The following is a 21,998-nucleotide window of genomic DNA, read 5'->3' as shown; positions in this document are numbered from 1 at the left end:
CAGAGAGTGGGAGAGGCATGTACAGGGAGAACAAATCAGAAGGACACAAGGTAGAGGGGGAGAGAAGTTGAAAAGATTGAATAGGCAACAAAAAGCATTTGTATGCACCACCGATGGCCAGGCACAAAGGTTGAATTTCCAAAACAGATTAGGGATTTGTAAATATTCTGTCACCAAAGCAGCATGATTTGCTTTCAGTAATGACCTCATTACTCACTTTGCTCTCTCGTAATAATTGCTGTGATCGCCACCATTTCTTAAAACCTCTGCATGGAACAAACTCATTAGTGAATTATGCATTCAGACATTTTTTCCGAGCATATTTTATAAAAATTGTTAGATATTTACAGAAAATATTATTGAAAATAGAAAACACATATTACACTGGAACCTCAAGACATTCCATTCCACTCCCCGCCCGCTTCCCCTCTCTTGGAGCACTGCACAATGCTGCACTGAATCACACAGACCAGAAAGGTCCCAAGTTCGATTGCTGGTTAGTGCCAACAAAGCTAAGCTCAGTCAGGGGAGGGCATGATAATTGACCTCAATGTCCCTTGCGTCAGGAGAAGGTTAGGGCAAGGTTGATCAGAGAGGCCATGGATCCCCACTCCTCCTGGAAAGGCGTGAGTGCTGGATGTTGGATGAAGACATGATTGAGTTTGGCTGTGATGTCCTCATGATGAAAGAGCCCGCTAAAATGCAGTGACATGGCTGGCACACATAGCCACATGGTGGAGTACTTTAGGATGTCAGGTGCCCGCAGTATTATAAGAGGGGAGGGTGGCGGACGCACAGAAGAAATAAAAGACATTCCGTATATTCTCAGTAAATGAGTGACCGAATCCATACAGCAACATTCATGATCCAATTCACCACAACGTTTGAAATGTAAGCCCAGGAAATAAGATAGCCAACGGATATAGCCTGCGATTATATCACAGCCCAGATTTGGGGCTCAGCACTGTATTCAATTCAGTATCATAAGCCAGGTGGCTGAAATTCTTGTTGATGTTCTATGTCCATTAAGATTAGCTTCCTTTTTATTCCCCATGGATATGCTTTCATTTTACTGCCATGCTTCGGGCAGCCTGTGGTCCAGTCACAGTGTTTGTACTGTCACAGGGAACAGCAAGGAGAGATGTTCAGCACCTTTAATTGGCAGCTTGTGGCTTGTGTAGTGGTTTATGACCTCTGGAATACTGTCAAACGGCGGGCTGTTCTGGCCGAGAATGTACTTGCAGTCTTTTGTCCTGCTGAATTTCATGTGCATGTATCCTTGGCTGCTTCTGTGAAGAGAAAGAGAAATGGCAACAATAAGCATGAGATACAGGTTGCAAATAAGGGGGAATAGGATTAGCCGAACAAGGAAAATCTACGCCTTTCTCATTTTACAAGCTGAATATAAATCCCAGGAATATTAAACAGACATACATGCAAATTGTATTTGTAACCATTTACGACCATTGTGAATCAATTTACCCTAATTATAATACAAAACAAGACAAGTTGCATGTAAGCAGTTACCATTTCGCTGGTGGGGTTTAGGGGAAGGGAGGTGGGGGAGGAGTGTGGCATCACTCTACAATTAGAAATAATTGGCTGATGGCGATAGCTCCATAACCAAGACTGAGCTCTAGTCTTCATTGGTCACTTTAGTAGCACTATATCTGCTCATATGTGTCTCCAATTAAGTAAACAAATAATTCCAAATTTAAAAAGTGCACAATAGTGTTTCTCCACTGTTCGTTAGCATAGGAATTAAAATCATCAATAGAGCTAACTAGTCTTGTGTGAAAATTTACTTAATTGTAATTGAATTTCAATCACAATTGATCAATCTTAAAGTTGTAAAACAAAAATAAAAATACCTGGAAAAACTCAGCAGGTCTGACAGCATCTGCGGCGAGGAAGATAGTTAACGTTTCAAGTCCGTATGACTCGTCAACAAAGTTGTGTTTATCATCAGGCCCCTTTATCAGTGTGAGGGCCATTGCAACATGCAGCCAGATTCAAAGCTTTGCTGAACAATTTAACTTTATTTGGCAAGAGGTGTCCATGGCAATTACCCTATCATATGGGGGGGAATCATCTCCTCCTTTGCAATGATCTGGTGGAGTGGACTATCCATGCACTGTAGAGCCCAGCAAATTGTCATTTTTTATTTATTCATTCATGGGATGTGGGCGTTGCTGGCAAGGCCAGCATTTATTGCCCAATCTAACTGCCCTTGAGAAGGTCGTGCTGCTGCCTTCCCGAACTGCTGCAGTCTATGGGGAGAATTTTCTCCCCGTCGGGGGGTCTGAGTGGGAGTGGGTGGGCGCGCAGCCGATTGCTGCCCGCGATTGGCTGCGTGCTGCCATTTTACATGGGTGGGCCAATTAAGGCCCACCCAGTGTGACGCACACCCAGAAGCGCTGAGCGCCACTTGTGCAGGTGGAGGGAGGAGGGAGAGTCAGGGCCTGCGCTCTTTCGTGCATGCACACGAAAGAGCGCAGAACTCTCCTTGAGGCACGGAGCTTCAGGGAGTTTAATGTCATTGTGAAAATCTGAAACGTTTTAGAAAATGATTTGGACATGTTCCCTCATGTGACAGCATCACATGAGCTGGGACATGTCAAAGGATTTTAATAAAAAAATTTATTTTATTTATAAGGCCTTCATAAAACTTCATCCTGCCCGTGGATGAGGTTTCATGATAAATGCAAAGGCCGCCTGGGCTCTCCACCTGCTCGCCAACATTAAGGTTGGATGGGCAGCCCAGATAATTAGTTTAACTAGCTGTTAAATGGCCTTAATAGACCTTTGACAGTTGGGCGGGCGCATAGCCGACTCCGGTATATGCCCGCCGAACTGAAGATTGGAATTACGCGTGGTGACATCGGGATGCATGCCCGACGTTATCACGCTTCATTTTAAGCGTCAGCAAGCGGGGCCGGCCCCCCATCCCCGCACACCGACCAGATGAATCAAGCCCATGTGCTGTAGGAATACCCACAGTGCTGTTCCACTATTTCAGCTGGGACGCAATGCGCAGTCCCTTATCAAGGAAGCTTCATTTAGTTCAAAAACAGAATTACCTGGAAAAACTCAGCAGGTCCGGCAGCATCGCCGGAGAAGAAAAGAGTTGACGTTTCGAGTCCTCATGACCCTTAGACAGAACTAGGTGAATCCCAGGAAGGGTTGAAATATAAGCTTATATTTCAACCCTTCCTGGGATTCACCTAGTTCTGTCGAAGGGTCATGAGGACTCGAAACGTCAACTCTTTTCTTCTCCGGCGATGCTGCCGGACCTGCTGAGTTTTTCCAGGTAATTCTGTTTTTGTTTTGGATTTCCAGCATCCGCAGTTTTTTGTTTTTATTTTTAGCTTCATTTAGTTGTTCGGTTTAGAAACTCTTGACCATGATGGTGGTTTTCCACATGTGCCAGACACCTGGTTACCAAAAGTAATTGTTTCTAGTACTTGCCTGCTGTCACCTGTGGGGGTGGCGGTGTTGAGTTTACAAAATTGCCACCTGTTTGATTGAGAACTGGTTATACACAAGGTTGCATGTATAATGGCCTGTGGGCTGCTTAGTACAACACTGCCCGGGTGGAAAAATTACCTTGTGAGTCTCGAAGGGTTACTGCTGTATCTGCAGAAACTTAAGATATGCTTTTTTCAGTCACAGGGATAGACTTGGGGAAAGAAAGGCTACAAGTTGAAATCTAGTGGAAAAACACATGGACGTATTATGACCTGCCTATTGTGTGGTGGGATCCATACTTGTGTAAACAGTTCTCTGGTGTGGTTGGATGGGTGAACTCCTGTAAGTGGCATCTGGAGTGAAGGGGTGGTCTGCTCTACATGATATCTATAGCAAAGTCATAACAGTTTATAAAGGGAATATGACTTCACCATAAACAGCATCATGCGAAAACCTTTCCCCTGAGAATGCATGATCATGGCTTGGGGAGTAGAGCCAGAGATTTGAATCAATCAAACTGCTCTATTGCATCTCAAGCACTAAGGGTAGAAAACTAACTTTATGGAAATAGGAGGAAGAAATTAGCACTCACAGCTTATCTCCCATTGTCACTCACCACTGCTTCCTGCTACACCTGGGCCTCTCTTCCACTCTCTTCAACTTTGAGGACGGACTGGACTCAGAACATGGGCTGCTTCAGCTGAGTTTCTCAATAAAGATATTGAGAACTCTAACTGCTTCCCCATTCATTTGCTGAAGAAAAGACTCCTTTACCCTTCAAAAGGGCTATAGTTGACCTCAGTATTCCTGGGCAACAGTGGTGTAAAATCAGTCAGCATTCCCAGTCCTGAGTAGCTTTGAGTAACCCATGCTGAAGACAGACTGGACATGGGCATTATCTGATCCATGATTAAATAGCTTGGCAGTGCTCACTGTATGGGCACGAGCTTCAAGAATGGGCCCTTGGAGTTTACCATAGGGAGACTATCAGCTCTGGAACCGTAACCAGGCATCAAACAGTGGGTTCTGGAGAAGTGGGAATGAAATTGGTGGAAAGAAAGGAAATGAAGTGTAATTGGAAAGTTAATGAATTATGAAAGTTAATACTTTGGAAATGAAATTGATATTTATAGAATTTACGGTTAAGGACCACAAGTTATGTCAAATTAGGTATTAGCCTGCCTTGATAGTTCAGTGAGGATTCACAGGGAGCCTGATAAGGGATTAAGAACGAGCACGGATTTAGAGATTCTTCCAAATAAAACTATTAATGCCTGTCTAAATCAGCACATAGGGAGGAGATTATGCATTTGTACATGAACCTCATTGATTGAAAGATATGTCCCAATTATATGAGATTTTAGTAAGTGGGAAAATTGACTCTTAATTGTCAGAGAAAACATACTTGCAGTTTGAACTTGAGATAAATCAAAGTGACGGAGGTTTTGATAGGGCAAATGGCAAAAGACTATTTCCTTTGGTTTCGGAGGTAGTGGTGAGCGTCATGTATTTACAATTATATGTAAGAGAGCAGAAGGCATTCTTTATACAAAGAGTTGAGAAAGAAATCATTGCCTTATTGAGGGAATGTTAGAAAAATATTTGAAACAGGGGAAGATACAATGATCTGGGGGAGAGGACATGATGACACTAGTCTGAGTGGCTCCAGTTGAGAACCAGTACATTCAAGATGGGCCAAATAACTTTCTATGCTGTAACATTCCTCTTTCATGTCAGCATAGCTCAGTTAGTAGTACTTTTTCCTCTAAGCCAGTATGTTGTGGTTTCAAGGTTCATGGGAAAGGCCCACAACGGCCTTCCCATCCCCTTCCAATTGAAGCCCTTAAGTGGACAACAACACTGTTGTTCACTTTGGTAAGACAGTGCATCAAGACCAAAGCGTGTAATGTCCCAGTCCATGATGGTATTTGTTGATGACGTTGCACAGTCATCCCATACTGAAGCTCACTTGCAGCAGCTTGTAGATTGGTTGTCCTGGGCCTGCAAGGAATATGCAGGAAGACAAAAGTTATGGACCAGGAAATAGAGACTCCAACTTCCACTGATGACCTCTACAGCTTCACATATCTTGGATCAAGAATTATCAGCAACTTGGCCTTGATGTTGAAATCAGCACCAGGATTAGCAAGGCCACAGCTGTCACATCAAAGCTGAGAGGTTGAGTGTGCACCAACAGCAAACTAACTGAAAGCACAAAGGTCCATGTGTACTAGGCTTGTGTTCTCAGCACCTTGCTTTACAGTATGAAGCATGGATAACTTACACAAGCCAAGAAAAAAGCTGTATGGCTTCCACCTTCGCTGTCTCCGATGAATATTGGGCATCTCCTGGCAGGAAGAGTGCCAAATATGAAAGGACACCAGTGTGCAGGGATCCCCAACATGTTTGGCCTCTTGAATCAGTGGCGAATCCAATAGCTGGGTCATTTGTGCTGAATGGATGAGGACTGTATCCCCAGATACATGCTCTACAGTAAGTTTCCTATCCCTCTAATTGGCTGCCAACCCTTGGAAAGTGGGACTTCCACCCACAGGGACCTGATCCTGGGAAAAGCCCTGCTGCTGGCTTGTTAACTGTCTAATTAGCGTGTACTTCTGGCACACCTTTCCAGAAAGAGGTGACGTGGGAGTCCCCCTGCCTCTCCAGTGGCAGCCGAGATGCTCATTGCTGGCACAAGATTCCACCCGTTGAACTGAAAATCATCTGCTCTCTCAGGTGCACATAAAGGGCTCCATGGCAGTTTTTCAAAGGAGAATATGGACATTCTCCCTGGTGTCCTGCCAATATTTATCCCTCAATCAATATTAGTTAGATTATCTGGTCATTTACTTAATTTCTGCTTTTGTAAGCTTGCTATGCAGAAATTAGCTAACTTACTTCAGATATTAAAATGATGACTACACTTCTTATTACAATGATGCTACACTTTCAGTTACAGTGATGGCTCCACTACCTATTACAATGATGACTAAACTTCCCATTACAAAGATGCTACACTTCCAGTTACAGTGATAGCTACACTACCTATTACAATGACTACACTTCCTATTACAATGACGGCTACACTTCCTATTACAATGATGGCTACACCTCACATTACAATGATGGCTACACTTCATATTACAATGATGGTTACACTTCCTATTACAATGATGGCTTCACTTCCCATTACAGTGGCGGCTACACTTCCTATTATGATGATAGCTACATTTCTTATTACAATGATGGCTACATTTCCTATTACAGTGATGGCTACACTTCTTATTACAGTGATGGCTACACTAGTTATTACAATGATGGCTGCACTTCCTATTATGATGATGGCTAAACTTCCAATACAGTGTTGGCTACACTACTTGTTACAATGATGGCTACACTTCCTATTACAGTGATGGCTACACTAGTTATTACAGTGATGGCTATGCTTCTTACTACAGTGATGGCTACACTTCATATTACAATGATGGCTACACTTCCTATTACAATGATGGCTACACTTCCTTTTATGATGATGGCTACACTTCTTATTACAGTGATGACTACACTACATATTACAATGATGTCTTCACTTCCCATTACAGTGGTGGCTACATTTCCTATTATGATGATGGCTACATTTCCTATTACAATGATGGCTACACTTCCTATTACAGTGAAGGCTAGATGAGTTAGTACAATGATGGCTACAATTCCTATTACAGTGGAAGCTACACTTCTTATTACAGTGATGGCTACACTAGTTATTACAATAATGGCTGCACTTCCTATTATGATGATGGCTGCACTTCCTATTATGATGATAGCTAAACTTCCTATTATGATGATGGCTAAACTTCCTATTACAGTGATAGCTACACTTCCTATTACAATGATGGCTTCACTTCCCATTACAGTGGCAGCTACACTTCCTATTATGATGATGGCTACATTTCCTATTACAATGATGGCTACATTTCCTATTATGATGATGACTACACTCCCTATTACATTAATGGCTACACTTCCTATTACAGCGATGGCTACACTAGTTATTACAATGATGGCTACACTTCCTATTACAGTGATGGCTACACTACTTATTACAATGATGACTACACTTCCTATTACAGTGATGGCTACACTACTTATTACAATGATGGCTACACTTCCTATTACAGTGATGGCAACACTTCCTATTATGATGATGACTACACTCCCTAATACATTAATGGCTACACTTCCTAAATTCGGCGATGGCTATACTAGTTATTACAATGATGGCTACACTTCCTATTACGGTGATGGCTACACTAGTTATTACAATGATGGCTACACTTCCTATTACAGTGATGACCCCATGAGTTATTACAATGATGGCTACACTTCCTATTACAGTGATGGCTACACTTCTTATTATGATGATGACTACACTCCCTAATACATTAATGGCTACACTTCCTATTACACTGATGGCTACACTAGTTATTACAATGATGGCTACACTTTCTATTACAGTGATGACCCCATGAGTTATTACAATGATGGCTACACTTTCTATTACAGTGATGGCTACATTAGTTATTACAATGATGACTACACATCCTATTACAGTGATGGCTACATGAATTAGTACAATGATGGCTACACTTCCTATTACTGTGGAAGCTACACTTCTTATTACAGTGATGGCTACACTAGTTATTACAACGATGGCTGCACTTCCTATTATGATGATGGCTGCACTTCCTATTATGATGATGGCTAAGCTTCCTATTATGATGATGGCTAAACTTCCTATTACATTGATGGCTACACTACTTATTACAATGATAGCTACACTTCCTATTACAATGATGGCTTCACTTCCCATTACAGTGGCAGCTACACTTCCTATTATGATGAGGACTACATTTCCTATTACAATGATGACTACACTCCCTATTACATTAATGGCTACACTTCCTATTACAGTGATGGCTACACTAGTTATTACAATGATGGCTACACTTCCTATTACAGTGATGGCTACACTACTTATTACAATGATGACTACATTTCCTATTACAATGATGGCTACACTAGTTATTATAATGATGGCTACACTTCTATTACAGTGATGACCCCATGAGTTATTACAATGATGGCTACACTTCCTATTACAGTGATGGCTACACTTCCTATTGTGATGATGACTACACTCCCTATTACATTAATGGCTACACTTCCTATTACAGTGATGGCTACACTAATTATTACAATGATGACTACACTTCCTAATACAGTGATGGCTACACTAGTTATTACAATGATGGCTACACTTCCTATTACAGTGGCGATAGTTCCTATTACAGTAGCAGCTACACTTCCTATTACAGCGATGGATACACTTCCTATTAGAGTGATGACTATACTCCGTATTACAAGGGCTACACTTCCTAAGTGCTTTATTTGTGTAAATGTCTTTGGGATAACCTGAGGTCATGGCAGGCACTATATAAATGCAAGTTTGTTTTTTCATTAGAGCATTTTAGATAGATAATTGTAGAAACAGATAGATGTATGGAATATCAGGATTTCTGGCCAGTGTGCACAGAATAGTTGTATCAAATTCTCTCATGCTGCAACTATTGATCGTGGGCCGTTTCTATATTTGCTTCACAACATAATAAATCAAAATGTATTGGAAATTAAAGCTAACTCTCTCACTTGATTATAAGTTCTTCTTGTTTCTTTGGGAGGCAATAATGCTAAAGCACAGAAAGATCCCTCAATAACCCAATGGGCTATTGCATACTCTGTTTGGGGGACGTGCAGTGGATTTTAAGTCCCTGGTTTGTGCCAAGTTTAGCTGACCCCAGCGGGAGGAGTAGTTGGGGGGTGCTCTAATAATTTAAAATCCTGGATTAGGAGGCATGAACAAAAATATCAGCCAGAGTTCCTGATTGCTCTGAGCAATCCCTGCTGAACAACATTTGTGAGGGCAGAGTGCTGTGATACGCCAACATTTACTGTGCAGGCTACACAAAGAGAAACAGACCCAGATTTATCCTTTTGCAAAAGGCAAGGTATCAATTGGATGGACTGATTTGTTATTTGCATTCTCAAACAATTTTAAGCTGCTGGCCAGAAGTGGAATCAGTTGAACTGGTAAGTATAAAGTAGGCCATTCAAATCCAAATTTATGACAGTCGTTCCAAGCTATTCTTAATCATTCAGCTACATAATGTCCAGGGATAACATTCTCAGTTTCAGCTTTCCTCAGCCACTTTTTTTCCTTAAATTGGTTTGTTATGCTTTCCAAAAGGCTATTACTCAATCGATGTGTGGTCCTGTTGCTGTAGACAGCTCAATCATGAATTCACTGCTCATCTTGTTAAACCAAGGTCCATAAAAGGACTATGCTGGGAGCACTTTCCAAGCTACAACACAGGAATTTGATCCAAAGAAGCTTTCTTACTCAAGTCAAAGAAATTAAAAGAGGAGTTGATCAATTTTTTTTTGGAAAAACAATATAGAAGAATATACAATCTTGCTTTGCTGGAGGGTAAAAATACTTTCTTAAAAACACGACCTTTCTTTGGCAGATAAGCATTGTGCATGATGTGAATCTGAATTCTGTTGCTCCTGTACTTGCTCTGCGAATTCCTAACTGCAGTTTAAAATGAAGAAATCTAAATTCTGCTTTTAACCATAGTTGCATGAATAGTTACAGCACTCACTGTAAGACAGAGCACTCTCGCACATGCCAACTATCTGCATTTGACACAGGCAGCCAAGTGATCTTGAAGTCTGTCAGGGCAGTTGGGGGTGAGAGCAAAGCATTCCCAGATACCAGTACAAAATAACTAATGTATCTTCAATACTTAAACCTCTTCAGCTTTTCATGCACATAAAGTGAATGAACATTAGATGTAATCAAAGATTCACAGCTTACACGACAAGCTTGTACCCCACTGAACTTTCAATGTAATTATTTATTCTTACATGTCACAGGCTTTTATTCAAGGATTCATTTTTCTCAGGGGTGCTGTCTTTCAGATAAGATGTCAAACTGAGATACTGCCTGCCCTTTCAGGTAGATGTAAAAGATTCAATGGTACTATTTCGAAGAAAAACAGGGGAGCTCTTGCCAGCGTACTAGCCATAACTGATTCCTCAAATTAGCAGACAAATAAAACCCAGATTACCTGGTCATTATTACAATGTTGTATGTGGGAGCTTGCTATGTGTAATTTTGATGCTGCATTTCCTACATTATCACAGAGACATGCACTGCAAAATAATGGTACTTCATTGGCCTTGAAGTGTTTTGGGGCATTCTGGGACCCTGAAAGATGTTGTGTAAATGCAAATCCTTCTTCCAGGTTGGTAAATATGGTGTACAGACCAGGAAGACCCCAGTTTGATTCCTGGCCAATGCTGAATGGGTGTCTCACAGCTATGGGTCGTGGTAGGATTATTCTAGTTGGCCTCTGTGAGGCAGCAGAGAGCCACCGGTGTGGAAGGAAATCTTTGATGTTCTGATCAGTAAAATAAATTGAAGACAGAAGTATGTGTTCCACTGATGACCGGAGTAGTGGCTTTGTCTTGAGCTGATCCTTGAGCACCTATGCAATGCAAACCTTGTCTCATACATGAAGAATAGCTAATATGGTGTGGGACAGACAGACTGTCAATGTCAGTGACTCCTACATCCCAGCAGAGAATGATGGATGGGGAGATGCTAGAGTCTGTAATGACCCAGGTGGAACAATAAAGATCCTTAAAGTGGAGTCACTAAATACAACAAATGAGCTGCAGTGTAAATGAACATTGTGGAGATGGTAGTTGTGCCTGACTCTAAACTGAGGTTAAAATGCTATGTGTTTACAAGGTGCAGACTGTATTTGAATAGAGGCTTTGGGGCAGAGGTAACGTCAAATGTTGGAGCAAAGCTGACTCATTGTGCATCACCATAATTCAGCATGTAATTAGACTGCACACAGTCCCCCAAGTGTACACTTTTAATCATTAATTCTTCAATAAAAATAAACAAAACATTCACACCCTCCCCACTTCCCTTCCCAAATTCATGTCTCATTAGTGCACTGATGTCATCCTGAAGGGTTATTATTACCCTTGGGGGTGAATAGAGGGAGGAGAGTTTGGGAGGGGCTCTGAGAAGGGATGGGCTTGTTGAGCTCAATATTTTGATGTTAATTTTATTCCCTATCCTGACCACACTGACTCATACAGAGGAGCAATTCAAAGGGATGTTGCACAGCCGAGTCTGGTCAGCTCCTCATGCATTCTGGCCCTCACCTGAATTCTGGAAACTCACATGTCCCAGCTGAGTTTACCCAATAGACATGGTGAGCAGGTACCCTGACCTCACCTTGCAGCACTGAAGCTAATTGCCGCATGGGCTGACCGCAGCCAACAGGTCAACCAGGCTTTACTGCTTTTAGCATCATGCCATGGAACCATTTAGAGGAACAAGTGACAGTCTGACTGACTCCCTCCTAACTCCCATCAGAGAAGATTTCCTAAGTTTATGAAGATGGAAGATATAGCCCCACAAGGGGACTTGAACATAGGATTGGTGCAATAGGAATTAGATAGTGACCCAGAATTTCCTCAAAGCTGAAATTACGCCAATCTTTAGACTGGGCTCTATGCCAATCTTGCCGACAGGAACTTATTCCCAAATTTTCCTGCAGGCTCATTTGCTCATGTCAGAATGAAAAACCAATGCAAAACATGCACCAGAGACATCAATATGGTAACAGCGCAAGTGTAAAAAGATGTTTGCCGTCTTGTGCCATGATGCCTTCTTCTAAATTCTTTTCTTTGTTGCTCCTCTTCCATTATTATGGAGAACAGGGGGGGGTGGCCACTGGGTAGTAGGGCTGCCTACATGCCAGAATTAACCAGCAATTGAAGATTCATTTTCTAGATGCTGCAGTGAAGAACGCTAGAAAATAAATCACAGGGGCATTAAAAGAATTGATTTTCATTTTCGTAAAGCACTTCTATTAGTTATAAAAAATAACGGAGATGGGAAGAATAAAACAGTTTGACCAATTGGGCCAGTTGAATACGAAAGGCTAAGGGATATCGCTTCCAAGAATACATCTAACTAGAGTCGGCAATTCGACTGGGAAGGCCATTCCAGCTGCTTAGTCTTTCTGAGCGTGTGTACGAGGGGCTGAAACACACTTTGAGTGGGAGCCAGCTCATTTGGTAAAGGTGACGCAAGAGTGGCCAACATATCTGATAGGAGATACTTCTACATTTTACACCAGGATTACCAGCTGCCTTGATTGATAAAGAAATACTTGCTTTTTTAAAGCAATTTTCATGACCACTGGATGTGTCAAGCACTTTACAGCCAATGAAATACTTTTTTAAAGTGTAGTCACTGTTGAATTGTCAGAAATACGGCAGCCAACTTGCACTCAGTAAACTCCAATAAACAGTGATGTAATAACGACCAGATAAACTTTTTTGTGAAGTCGAGGGATAATTATTGGCCAGGACACTGGGGATCGCTCCCTCGCTCTTCTTTGAAATTGTTTTTTATATACTTTCATAGGATGTGGGTGGCACTGGCTAGGCCAGCATTTATTGTCTATCAGTAATTGCCCTTGAGAACGTGGTGGTGAGCTGCCTTCTTGAACCGCTGCAGTCCATGTGGTGTAGGTACAACTACAGTGCTGTTAGGGAGTGAGTTTCAGGATTTTGACCTAGTGACAGTGAAGGAACGGCAATATATTTCCAAGTCAGGATGGTGTGTGGCTTGCAGGGGAACTTCCAGGTGGTGGTGTACCCATCTATCTACTGCCCTTGACCTTCCCGATGATAGTGGTGTGGGTTTGGATGGTGCTGTCTAAGGAGCCTTGGTGAGTTTCTGCAGTGCATCTTTTGAATGCTACACACTGCTGCTACTGTCCGTTGGTGGTGGATGGAGTAAATATATTTGGAAGGGGTGCCACTCAAGTAGGCTGCTTTGTCCTGGATGGTGTCAAGCTTCTTGAGTGTTGTGGGAGCTGTACTCATCCAGGCAAGTGGGGAGTATTCCATCACACCCCTGACTTGTGCTTTGGGAGTCAGGAGGTGAGTCACTGGCCGCAGGATTCCTGGCCTCTGATCTGCTCTTGTAGCCACAGTATTTTTGTGGCTAATTCAGTTCAGTTTCTGGTCAATGGTAGCCCTCAGGATGTTGATCATGGGGACGTCAGTGATGGTAATGCCATTGAACATCAAGGGGCGATGGTTGAATTCTCTCTTGTTGGAGGTGGGCATTGCCTGACACTTGTGTGGCACGAATGTTACTTGCCACTTATCAGCCCAAGCCTGAATATTGTCCAGGTCTTGCTGCATTTGTGCATGGACTGCTTCAGTATCTGAGGAGTAATGAACAGTGCAGAACATTGTGCAAACATCTGCGCTTCTGACCTTATGATGGAAGGAATGTCATTGATGAATTATTTGAAGATGGTTGGGCTGAGGACACTACCTTGAGGAACTCCTGCACTGATGTCCTGGAACTGAGATGATTGACCTCCAATAAACAAAAACATCTTCTTTTGTGCTAGGTATGACTCCAACCAGCGGGTAGTTTTCCCCCAGATTCCCATTGAATCCAGTTTTGCTAGGGCTCCTCGATACCACACTCGGTCAAATGCTGCTTGATGTAAAGGGCAGCGACTCTCACCTCACCTTGGGAGATCAGCTCTTTTGTCCATGTTTGAACCAAGGCTATAATGAGGTCAGAAGATGAGTGACCTTGGCGGAACCCAAACTGAGTGTCAGTGAGCAGGTTATTGCTAAGCAAGTGCAGCTTGATAGCACTTTTGATGACCCCTTCCATCACTTTGCTGATGATCGAGAGTAGACTGATGGGGTGGTAATTGGCTAGGTTGGATTTGTCCTGCTTTTCTTTGTGTACAGGTACACCTGGGCAATTTTTCACATTGCCAGATAGATGCCAGTGTTGTAGCTGTACTGGAACAGCTTGGTTAGGGGCACAGCAAGTTCTGGAGCACAAGTCTTCTGTACTATTGGAATATTGTCAGGACCAATAGCCTTTTCAGTATTCACTGCCTTCAGCCTTTTCTTGATATTACATGGAGTGAATTGAATTGGCTGAAGACTGGCATCTGTGATGCTGGGGATCTCTGGAGGAGGCCGAGATGGATCATCCACTCGGCACTTCTGTTTGAAGATTGCTGCAAGTGTTTCAGCCTTATTTTTTGCATTGATGTGCTGGGCTCCTCCATCATTGAGGATGGGGATATTTGTGGAACCTCCTCCTCCAGTGAGTTGTTTAATTGCCCACCACCATTCACGACTGAATGTGGCAGCACTGCAGAGCTAGATCTGATTCGTTGGCTGTGAAATCGCTTAGCTCTGTCTATTACTTGTTGTTTGGCAGTCTTGAGTTACAAGATCTGATCAAAATCTAGCCCATTTAGCACAGTTATATGACGGAGGGTATCCACAATGTGAAGATGAGACTTCATCTCCACAAGGATGTGCAGTGGTCACTCCTACCATACTGTCATGGGTACATGCTTCTGCTGCAAGCAGATTGGTAAGGATGAGATCAAGTATGTTTTTCTCTCATGTTGGTTCCTTCACCACTTGCCGCAGACCCAGTCTAGCAGCTATGTCCTTTAGGAATTGGCCAGCTCAGTCTGTGGTGGTGCTACCAAGCCAGTCTTGGTGATGGACATTGAAGTCTCTCACCCAAAGTACATTATGTGCCCTTGTCGCCTTCAGTTCTCCCTCCAGGCGGTGTTCAACATGGAGGAGCACTGATTCATCAGCTGAGGGAGTGCGGTATGTGGTAATCAGCAGAAGGTTTCCTTGCCCACGTTTGACCTGATGCCATGAGACTTCATGGGGTCTGGATTCAATGTTGAGGACCCCCAGGGCAACTCCCTCCTGACTGTATACCACTGTGCCACCACCTCTGCTGGGTCTGTCCTGCCGGTGTGATAGGGCATACGCAGGGATGGTGATGATGGTGTCTGGGACATGATCTGTAAGATATGTTTCTGTGAGTACGACTATGTCAGGCAGTTGCTTAAATAGTCTGTGAGACAGCTTTTTGAATTTTGGCACAAGCCCCCCGATGTTAGTAAGGAGGACTTTGCAGGGTTGACAGGGCTAAGTTTGCCATTGTCGTTTCCGGTACCTAGGTCGATGCTGGGTTGTCCGTCCAGTTTCATTCCCTCTTATTGACTTTTTAGTGGTTTGGTACAACTGAGTGGCTCGCTAGGACACTTCAGAGAGCATTTAAGAGTCAACCACATTGCTGTGGGTCTGGAGTCACATGTAGTCCAGGCCAGATGAGGACAACGGATTTCTTTCCCTAAACGACATCGGTGAACCAGATAGGTTCCAGCCTCTGGCCTGCCCTTGTAGGCACAGTATTTATATTGCTGGTCGGTTCAGTTTCTGGTCAATGGTAACCCTCAGGATGTTGATAGTGGGGGATTCAGTGATGGTGATGCTATTGAATGCCAAGGGGAGATAGTTATATTCTCTCTTGTTGGTGATGGTCATTGCCTGGCATTTGTGTGGTGCAAATGTTACTTGCCACTCCTCAGCCCAAGCCTGAATGTTGTCCAGGTGCCGCTACATTTGAACATGGACTGCTTCAGCATCTGAGGAGTTGCGAATGGTGCTGAACATTGTGCAATTATTAGCAAGCATCCCCACTTCTGGCATTATGATGAGGGGAAGGTCATTGATGAAGCAGTTGAAGATGGTTGGGCCTAGGACACTACCCTGAGGACATACCTCGGCGATTTTCCACATTGCTAGGTAGATGCGCCAGTGTTGTAGCTGTACTGGAATAGCTTGGCTAGGAGTGCAGCTTGTCCTGGAGCACAAGTCTTCAGTGCTATTGCCAGAATATTGTCAAGGCCCTTAGCCTTTGCAGTATCCAGTGGCTCAGCCATTTCTTGTTACCATGCAGAGTGAATCAAATTGGCTGAAGACTGGCAACAGTGATGCTGGGGACCTCTTGGCACTTCAGGTTGAAAATGGTAAAGAGTGCCATGGAATCTTTTACATTCACTCGAGTAGCCATGGTTTAACTTCTCATCTGAAAGATGGCACCTGTGACAGCCAGGTGTGTCAGCCTTGAATTTTGTGTTTAAGCCCTAGTGTGAGGCTTGAACCTGGAACCTTTTGATTAAGTGGCAAGTGTGCTACCGACTGAGCTATAGCTGGTAAAACTGACTCTGCCCGATCCAAGTACAGAAGTGCCAGATGCAAAAGTGCCACGGGGAATGGGGGACCGGTTCTGGAATTGGCAGATATTCAAAGCCAATGCTTGCAACTGCATCTTTCCTACCATTACTTCTGCCTAGCCATAATGATACCATCTGCTGCTTTCCTGAGGCATCGCTGTTATTACAGTGGGAATTATGCCAAATAGGGTCTTTAAGAATGAACAAACTAAAGTATAGGATGCACAGCAGTCTGTTCACACTCACACACAAAGGGATGGAGACACTTGGATGAGGCACCTGAGTGACTGGAGACCATGGAAAAATCATTCCAGTATGAGGAAAAGCCGCTGATATAAGGTCGGGAATGGTTCACTTGGCAACACGGAAGAAGTAGTTGTCGCACGTTACTTAAATACATGTGGTAAACTGGCTGTAAGAATTCCCTTAAGAAAGGCCCAGCATTTATGTTGGCAACAGACAGAAGAGAGCTGACTAGGAGGTATGTGCTATTAGTAGCTTCATGTAATATTCATGAGCTGAAAGGCTTTAATCTTCGTGATCAGCAGCAGGGGAACAGAATGGTCTCCATTTTAGATCCTTTCATGTGGACATCCTCCATAAACCATCATCTACTGATGTCAGGGCTTGAGTAGTGACTGGTAAAAGCTAAAATGAATCAGCCAATCTGTAGAACACTGTGTCGCAAGAAGCCATATTGGCCTTTTAGTTACAATTTCCTCTAGAGGGGCCATGCAACCATAACCCATGGGCTTGATGGGCACACGCACTGCCAGTAAACATGAAAGATAGACTTTATATAGCACCTTATCACATCCTAAGGGCATATCAAAGTGCTTTACAAATGAACTACGTTTGAAATACAGTCACTGTTGTGTGGGCAAAAGCTATCATAAAAATTTTACTGGATTGAAAATCTGACACTTTTAGTTATAATATCCATTTCGACTTCAGCTGCTCTGAAATGACACAGGCTGAAGTTAATCACATAATATGAAAGGACATATGACAATGATGTCCAGGCTCTATAATCTATCAATGCTATTTACTTCTTTTTTAATTCCCCTCCTCAGTTTTATCCTCTCCATGCTGAGTCTTGATGGGCTTTGATTCCTCAGTTGCCACTCATCCTGACCCATTTTGCTCACTTATCCACTCTTCTTGTACGAGTCTGCACCCATTAAAACGCTAACACTCAGGGCTCAGAGCAGGGAAGGCCCACTGTTGCAAGTACCTTGATACCCACTTTTCCAACGGAGTCACTGCAAAGTGGGGAACAAGGGAATGAAACATTGTCCCCATTGGTACAGAATGGGAAAGTGGGAGTCCAGAGTCCTGGCTGGGTGATCATTGGCCTGGATTGTCAAGCCTGCAGTTCACCAGCGTTCACCAGCAATTAACAATTAATTTCCAGGAAACTGCCAGAAGCTAAACTGAGGAGGAAAACGATAGGGGCATTAAAAATGCATTTCTTTAAATTTTCTTTGAACACTTCGATGTATTAGTTACAAATATTGGTGCTGGGGAAAAAATTTATTTCACTACAGGAAGGAATTGTACAATCTAGTACTTTGCTTTCCAATTGGCAAAGGAAGGCAGTACACTGCTTGTATGGACACACTGGCAGTTAGTGTGATGATGTTTCTTGGAATATATCCAACTAGAGTTGGTAACCTTATCCCTGGCATCTCCTGGTAGTTGTACTACATGGCCAGCCATGGCCCGGAGGCAGGCTTTCTACCTTTACGTTGGTAACACCGGCACTGTTAAATCTGGAGGTCGGGATAAGGGCGGGGTGTTGGCGGGGGGGGGGGGGGGGGGGGGGGGGGGGAGAGAGAGAGAGAGAGAGAGAGAGGTGGTGGGTGGCGGGGGCGCAGTACTCTAGAACTGGCAGAAATCCAAACCCAATGCTGGTAACTGGATCCTTCCCACCATTGCTTCTGCCTAGCAATAATGATACCATTGGTTTCCCTGTGGCATAGATGTTATCATAATGGGAACCACCTCCAACCCACAATCAGGTTCTTTCAGCTGCCAGGCTAAGGCTGGTAGATAAAGCAAAAGAAGCCACAGAATTGCTAAAGCACAGCCCCCACGAGTTACAGTGGACATGTTGGTGTTAAAGTAATTTATCTACTGTAAGTGGTGGATGGTAAAAGCAATTGCTAACCTCTGTGATCACTGTGTGCTGTACTGGTCACTGAAATACAGATTGGTGACAGATGCAAGCTCCACTCAGTTCCTGGACTGATCTTCGAGAAGTCCCAAGTAAAAAAGTGAGTCTTTTAGCAAAGAGTGAAGCATGCAAGAGACCCATGGCAGCATTGAGGCCTCCAGGAAACTTTCAATAAGATGTCAAGCTGAGGCCCTGCCCTGCCTCGCAGGTGGGTGTCAAAGATTCCCTGGCATTATTCCAAAGAAGGGCAGGGGAGTTCTCCCTGGTGTCCTAGCCAATGTTTATTCCCCTACCAACATCACTAAAACGAATTAGCTGGTGATTATCATTGCTGTTTGTGGAAGCTTGCTTTGCTCAAATTGATTGTGTTGTTCCCTACATCCCTACATTACAACAATGGCGAGACTTATGACTCATTGGCTGCAAAGCACTTTGAGATGTCTTGCAGTCATGAAGGGTGCTATGTAAATGTTAGTCTTTCTTTATGGGGGATATGACTGAACATTACACATACTGTACAGGCATTAATAAGATGTGAAGAACTGCCTGCAACGGTCAGCAATAGAAGTGGCAATTTTGTTATTTCTAACTTTCTAATATTCATTGCACCATTTGCCTGATACAGGAAGCTGTTAGCACAGACAGTGTATGATGAGGGGACTGTACGAGGGAAAATTTATCCAAATGCAGTACCCCACAAAAAATAAATGCTCTGTATTATAAAACATTGAAAAGGCTACTTTACATACAGAGAGATCCATCATATGTATATTGCACTTTGGTGCTTGTAAATTTGTAGGGTTTTCACACACTTAAGGGGATTCCTGTACTCATGGATAAACATTATCTCACAGCCACATGGTGCCTTTGAAGGTGTGCTGACATACATACAGAGCACCAGTAAACTTAAAGGTTACCTCCACAGGCAGATGGTTTCCTGCCACCAACTGCTGGTTGTTTAGTATACCCATACAGGTCAGTCATGCAGGATCTCTGGCATCACCTTTACTGGCTGTTGAGGAAGGTCCAGGGTCCAGGACCAAAATCTTGAGGCTCAACCCATGAACAACTCACATGCTACATGATGAGGGAATCTTACAATATGGTACCCATGCACATTGCAACCTACCACTCCATGCAGTCCTGTAAACCAAGTGAGGTGAGATGTGAATCTCTTACCATCATTTCATCCCTAGTCTCCAAAGGCAAAAGTGCAAATGATGTAAATTTAGCAGGTGATAGTTTCAGCCATTGGATCCTTCTGATTTGGCTATAAGACAGCATCCTCCATGTTGGCTGGTAGACCATAAGAAGTAGGAGCAGAAGTAGGCCATTCGGCCCATCGAGTCTGCTCCGCCATTCAATGGGATCATGGCTGATCTGATAATCCTCAACTCCATTTTCCTGCCTTTTCCCCATAACCTTTGATTCCCTTACTGATTAAAATTCTGTCTATCTCTGCCTTGAACATACTTAACAATGCAGCCTCTACAGCCCTCTGTGGTAAACAATTCCACAGATTGACTACCCTCTGAGGGAAGAAATTCCTCCTCTGTTTTAAATGGACACACCCTTACTCCGAGATTATGCCCTCTGGTTCTAGACTCTCTGACAAAGGGACCCAGCCTCTCAGCATTTATGGTAATGTGGTTCTCACTTGATTGGGCTCCATGAACCCTTCCCCAACATCAGCAAGGACATGCTATGTCAACAACCTGTACCTCTTAACATGGTAGAAATGGCTCAAGGCAATTCACAGGAGTGTTATCAGACAAAATTTGATACCATGCTACATAAAGAAACTTTATAAGATAGGTGACTAAATGCTTGGTCAAATAGGGAAGTTTTAAGGAATGATTTAAAGAAAGAGAGAGTGCTGGAAAAGTGATTTAAAATGGGAATTTCTGAGTTTAGGGCCTTGGCAGGTGAAAACATGGCTGCCAATGGTGGAACACTAAAAATTGGGGCTTCATGAAGCCAGAATTGGAGGAGCACAGTTATCTCAGAGAGTTGTGAGGCTGGATGGAGGTTATAGAGATAGGATGAGGCAAGGCTAAGGAAGGACTTAAACACAAAGGTAGGAATTTTAAAATTCAGGTAATTTTCTAACTGTACTGCCATGGGTGTCACATGCAGCACGGAACCAGGTTTGTGATGCATTCCTGCACCAAGTGGTCAAACTACCCAAGCTGAATGAGAAAGTCGTGATTCTGACTCGATCCCACCATTGGCCTCTGACTCTATCCCTGCAGCTTAAATGGGGCAAATTTAGAATGTGTACAGCTGCCCATGTAGTGAAATCACAGTTTCAACTGCTCCAGATTTCCATTCTCCTCCCTATACAAATCTTCTCCTTATGCCTCTCCATAAACACTGACTCTTTGCTGGAATACCAACGATTCACCTTCTATATGTGTTGTGGTGACCTGTGACCCGGAAGCAGTAGAGTAAGAAAGTTTCTAATCTCTTTAAAATGCCTGTGGAATTTGTAATGGTTTGAAGGGTGTTTGTATAAAATGTGAAGGGATTAATTGTAAATTTCTGGAATAATAAGAAATGCTGGCCCAGGTGACCTAGTGACTCTTGATCTGGAAATAGAAACCGCGTAACCAAATACAAAGAGCTGCTGCAGGAAGGAGAACAGAGAAGGCATATATACAGGGAGTTTTGTGTGTGTAATATATTTAAACGGGAAAGCAGACGATGTTAGAGCAGAGCTTGTAAATAGGACAACTTTACTGCTGCTGCTGATTTGGTTTTGCCAGAGCTGATCAGACTATTTAATGGATTTTAAAGGGTTAAGATAAAGGAGTCTCTGGGGAACCTAACAGTCCTGCAGAAGTGTGCTGTTCGGGTAGTGACTGCTTCTGGGCACCTTGATGGAACCCAGCCGCCAGTGAACTTGACTCAAGGGCTAAATCAATTGAGTGGGAAAATGAGAGATCCTATGTACCAGAGGCCAAGTTAGAGAACTTTGGAAGTGTAAGTAGTGCTACATGTCTGCGGGGGAGTGATGCAAGTGCTTGTGGTTGTGAAGATGTATGTTTGTTGTATCAGCTATTTAAAGTGAACTATTCGAAGTATCATTTGTCTGTTATTCATTTTTAATT

General features: G+C 43.2%; 1 protein-coding gene across 2 annotated transcripts in view; it reads right to left on the bottom strand.

Moving 5' to 3' along the window:
* Window positions 1-316: 316 nt before the first annotated feature.
* LOC121286740 (SH2 domain-containing adapter protein F-like) overlaps window positions 317-21,998 on the bottom strand; it is a 276,315-nt gene continuing 254,633 nt past the window's right edge. Inside the window, exon 7 of one of the 2 annotated variants that reach the window (XM_041203759.1) lies at window positions 317-1,289. In XM_041203759.1, the coding sequence (XP_041059693.1) occupies window positions 1,103-1,289 (187 nt within the window). In that variant the 3' untranslated portion in view covers window positions 317-1,102. Of the gene's footprint in view, window positions 1,290-11,368; window positions 12,422-21,998 lie in introns of those variants that run through there. The other variant, XM_041203762.1, reaches the window with a different exon arrangement.

Source organism: Carcharodon carcharias, chromosome 14 (assembly GCF_017639515.1).
Source record: "Carcharodon carcharias isolate sCarCar2 chromosome 14, sCarCar2.pri, whole genome shotgun sequence".
Classification (NCBI taxonomy): Eukaryota; Metazoa; Chordata; class Chondrichthyes; order Lamniformes; family Lamnidae; genus Carcharodon; species Carcharodon carcharias.
This window is presented reverse-complemented; position numbering and strand designations above follow the sequence as displayed.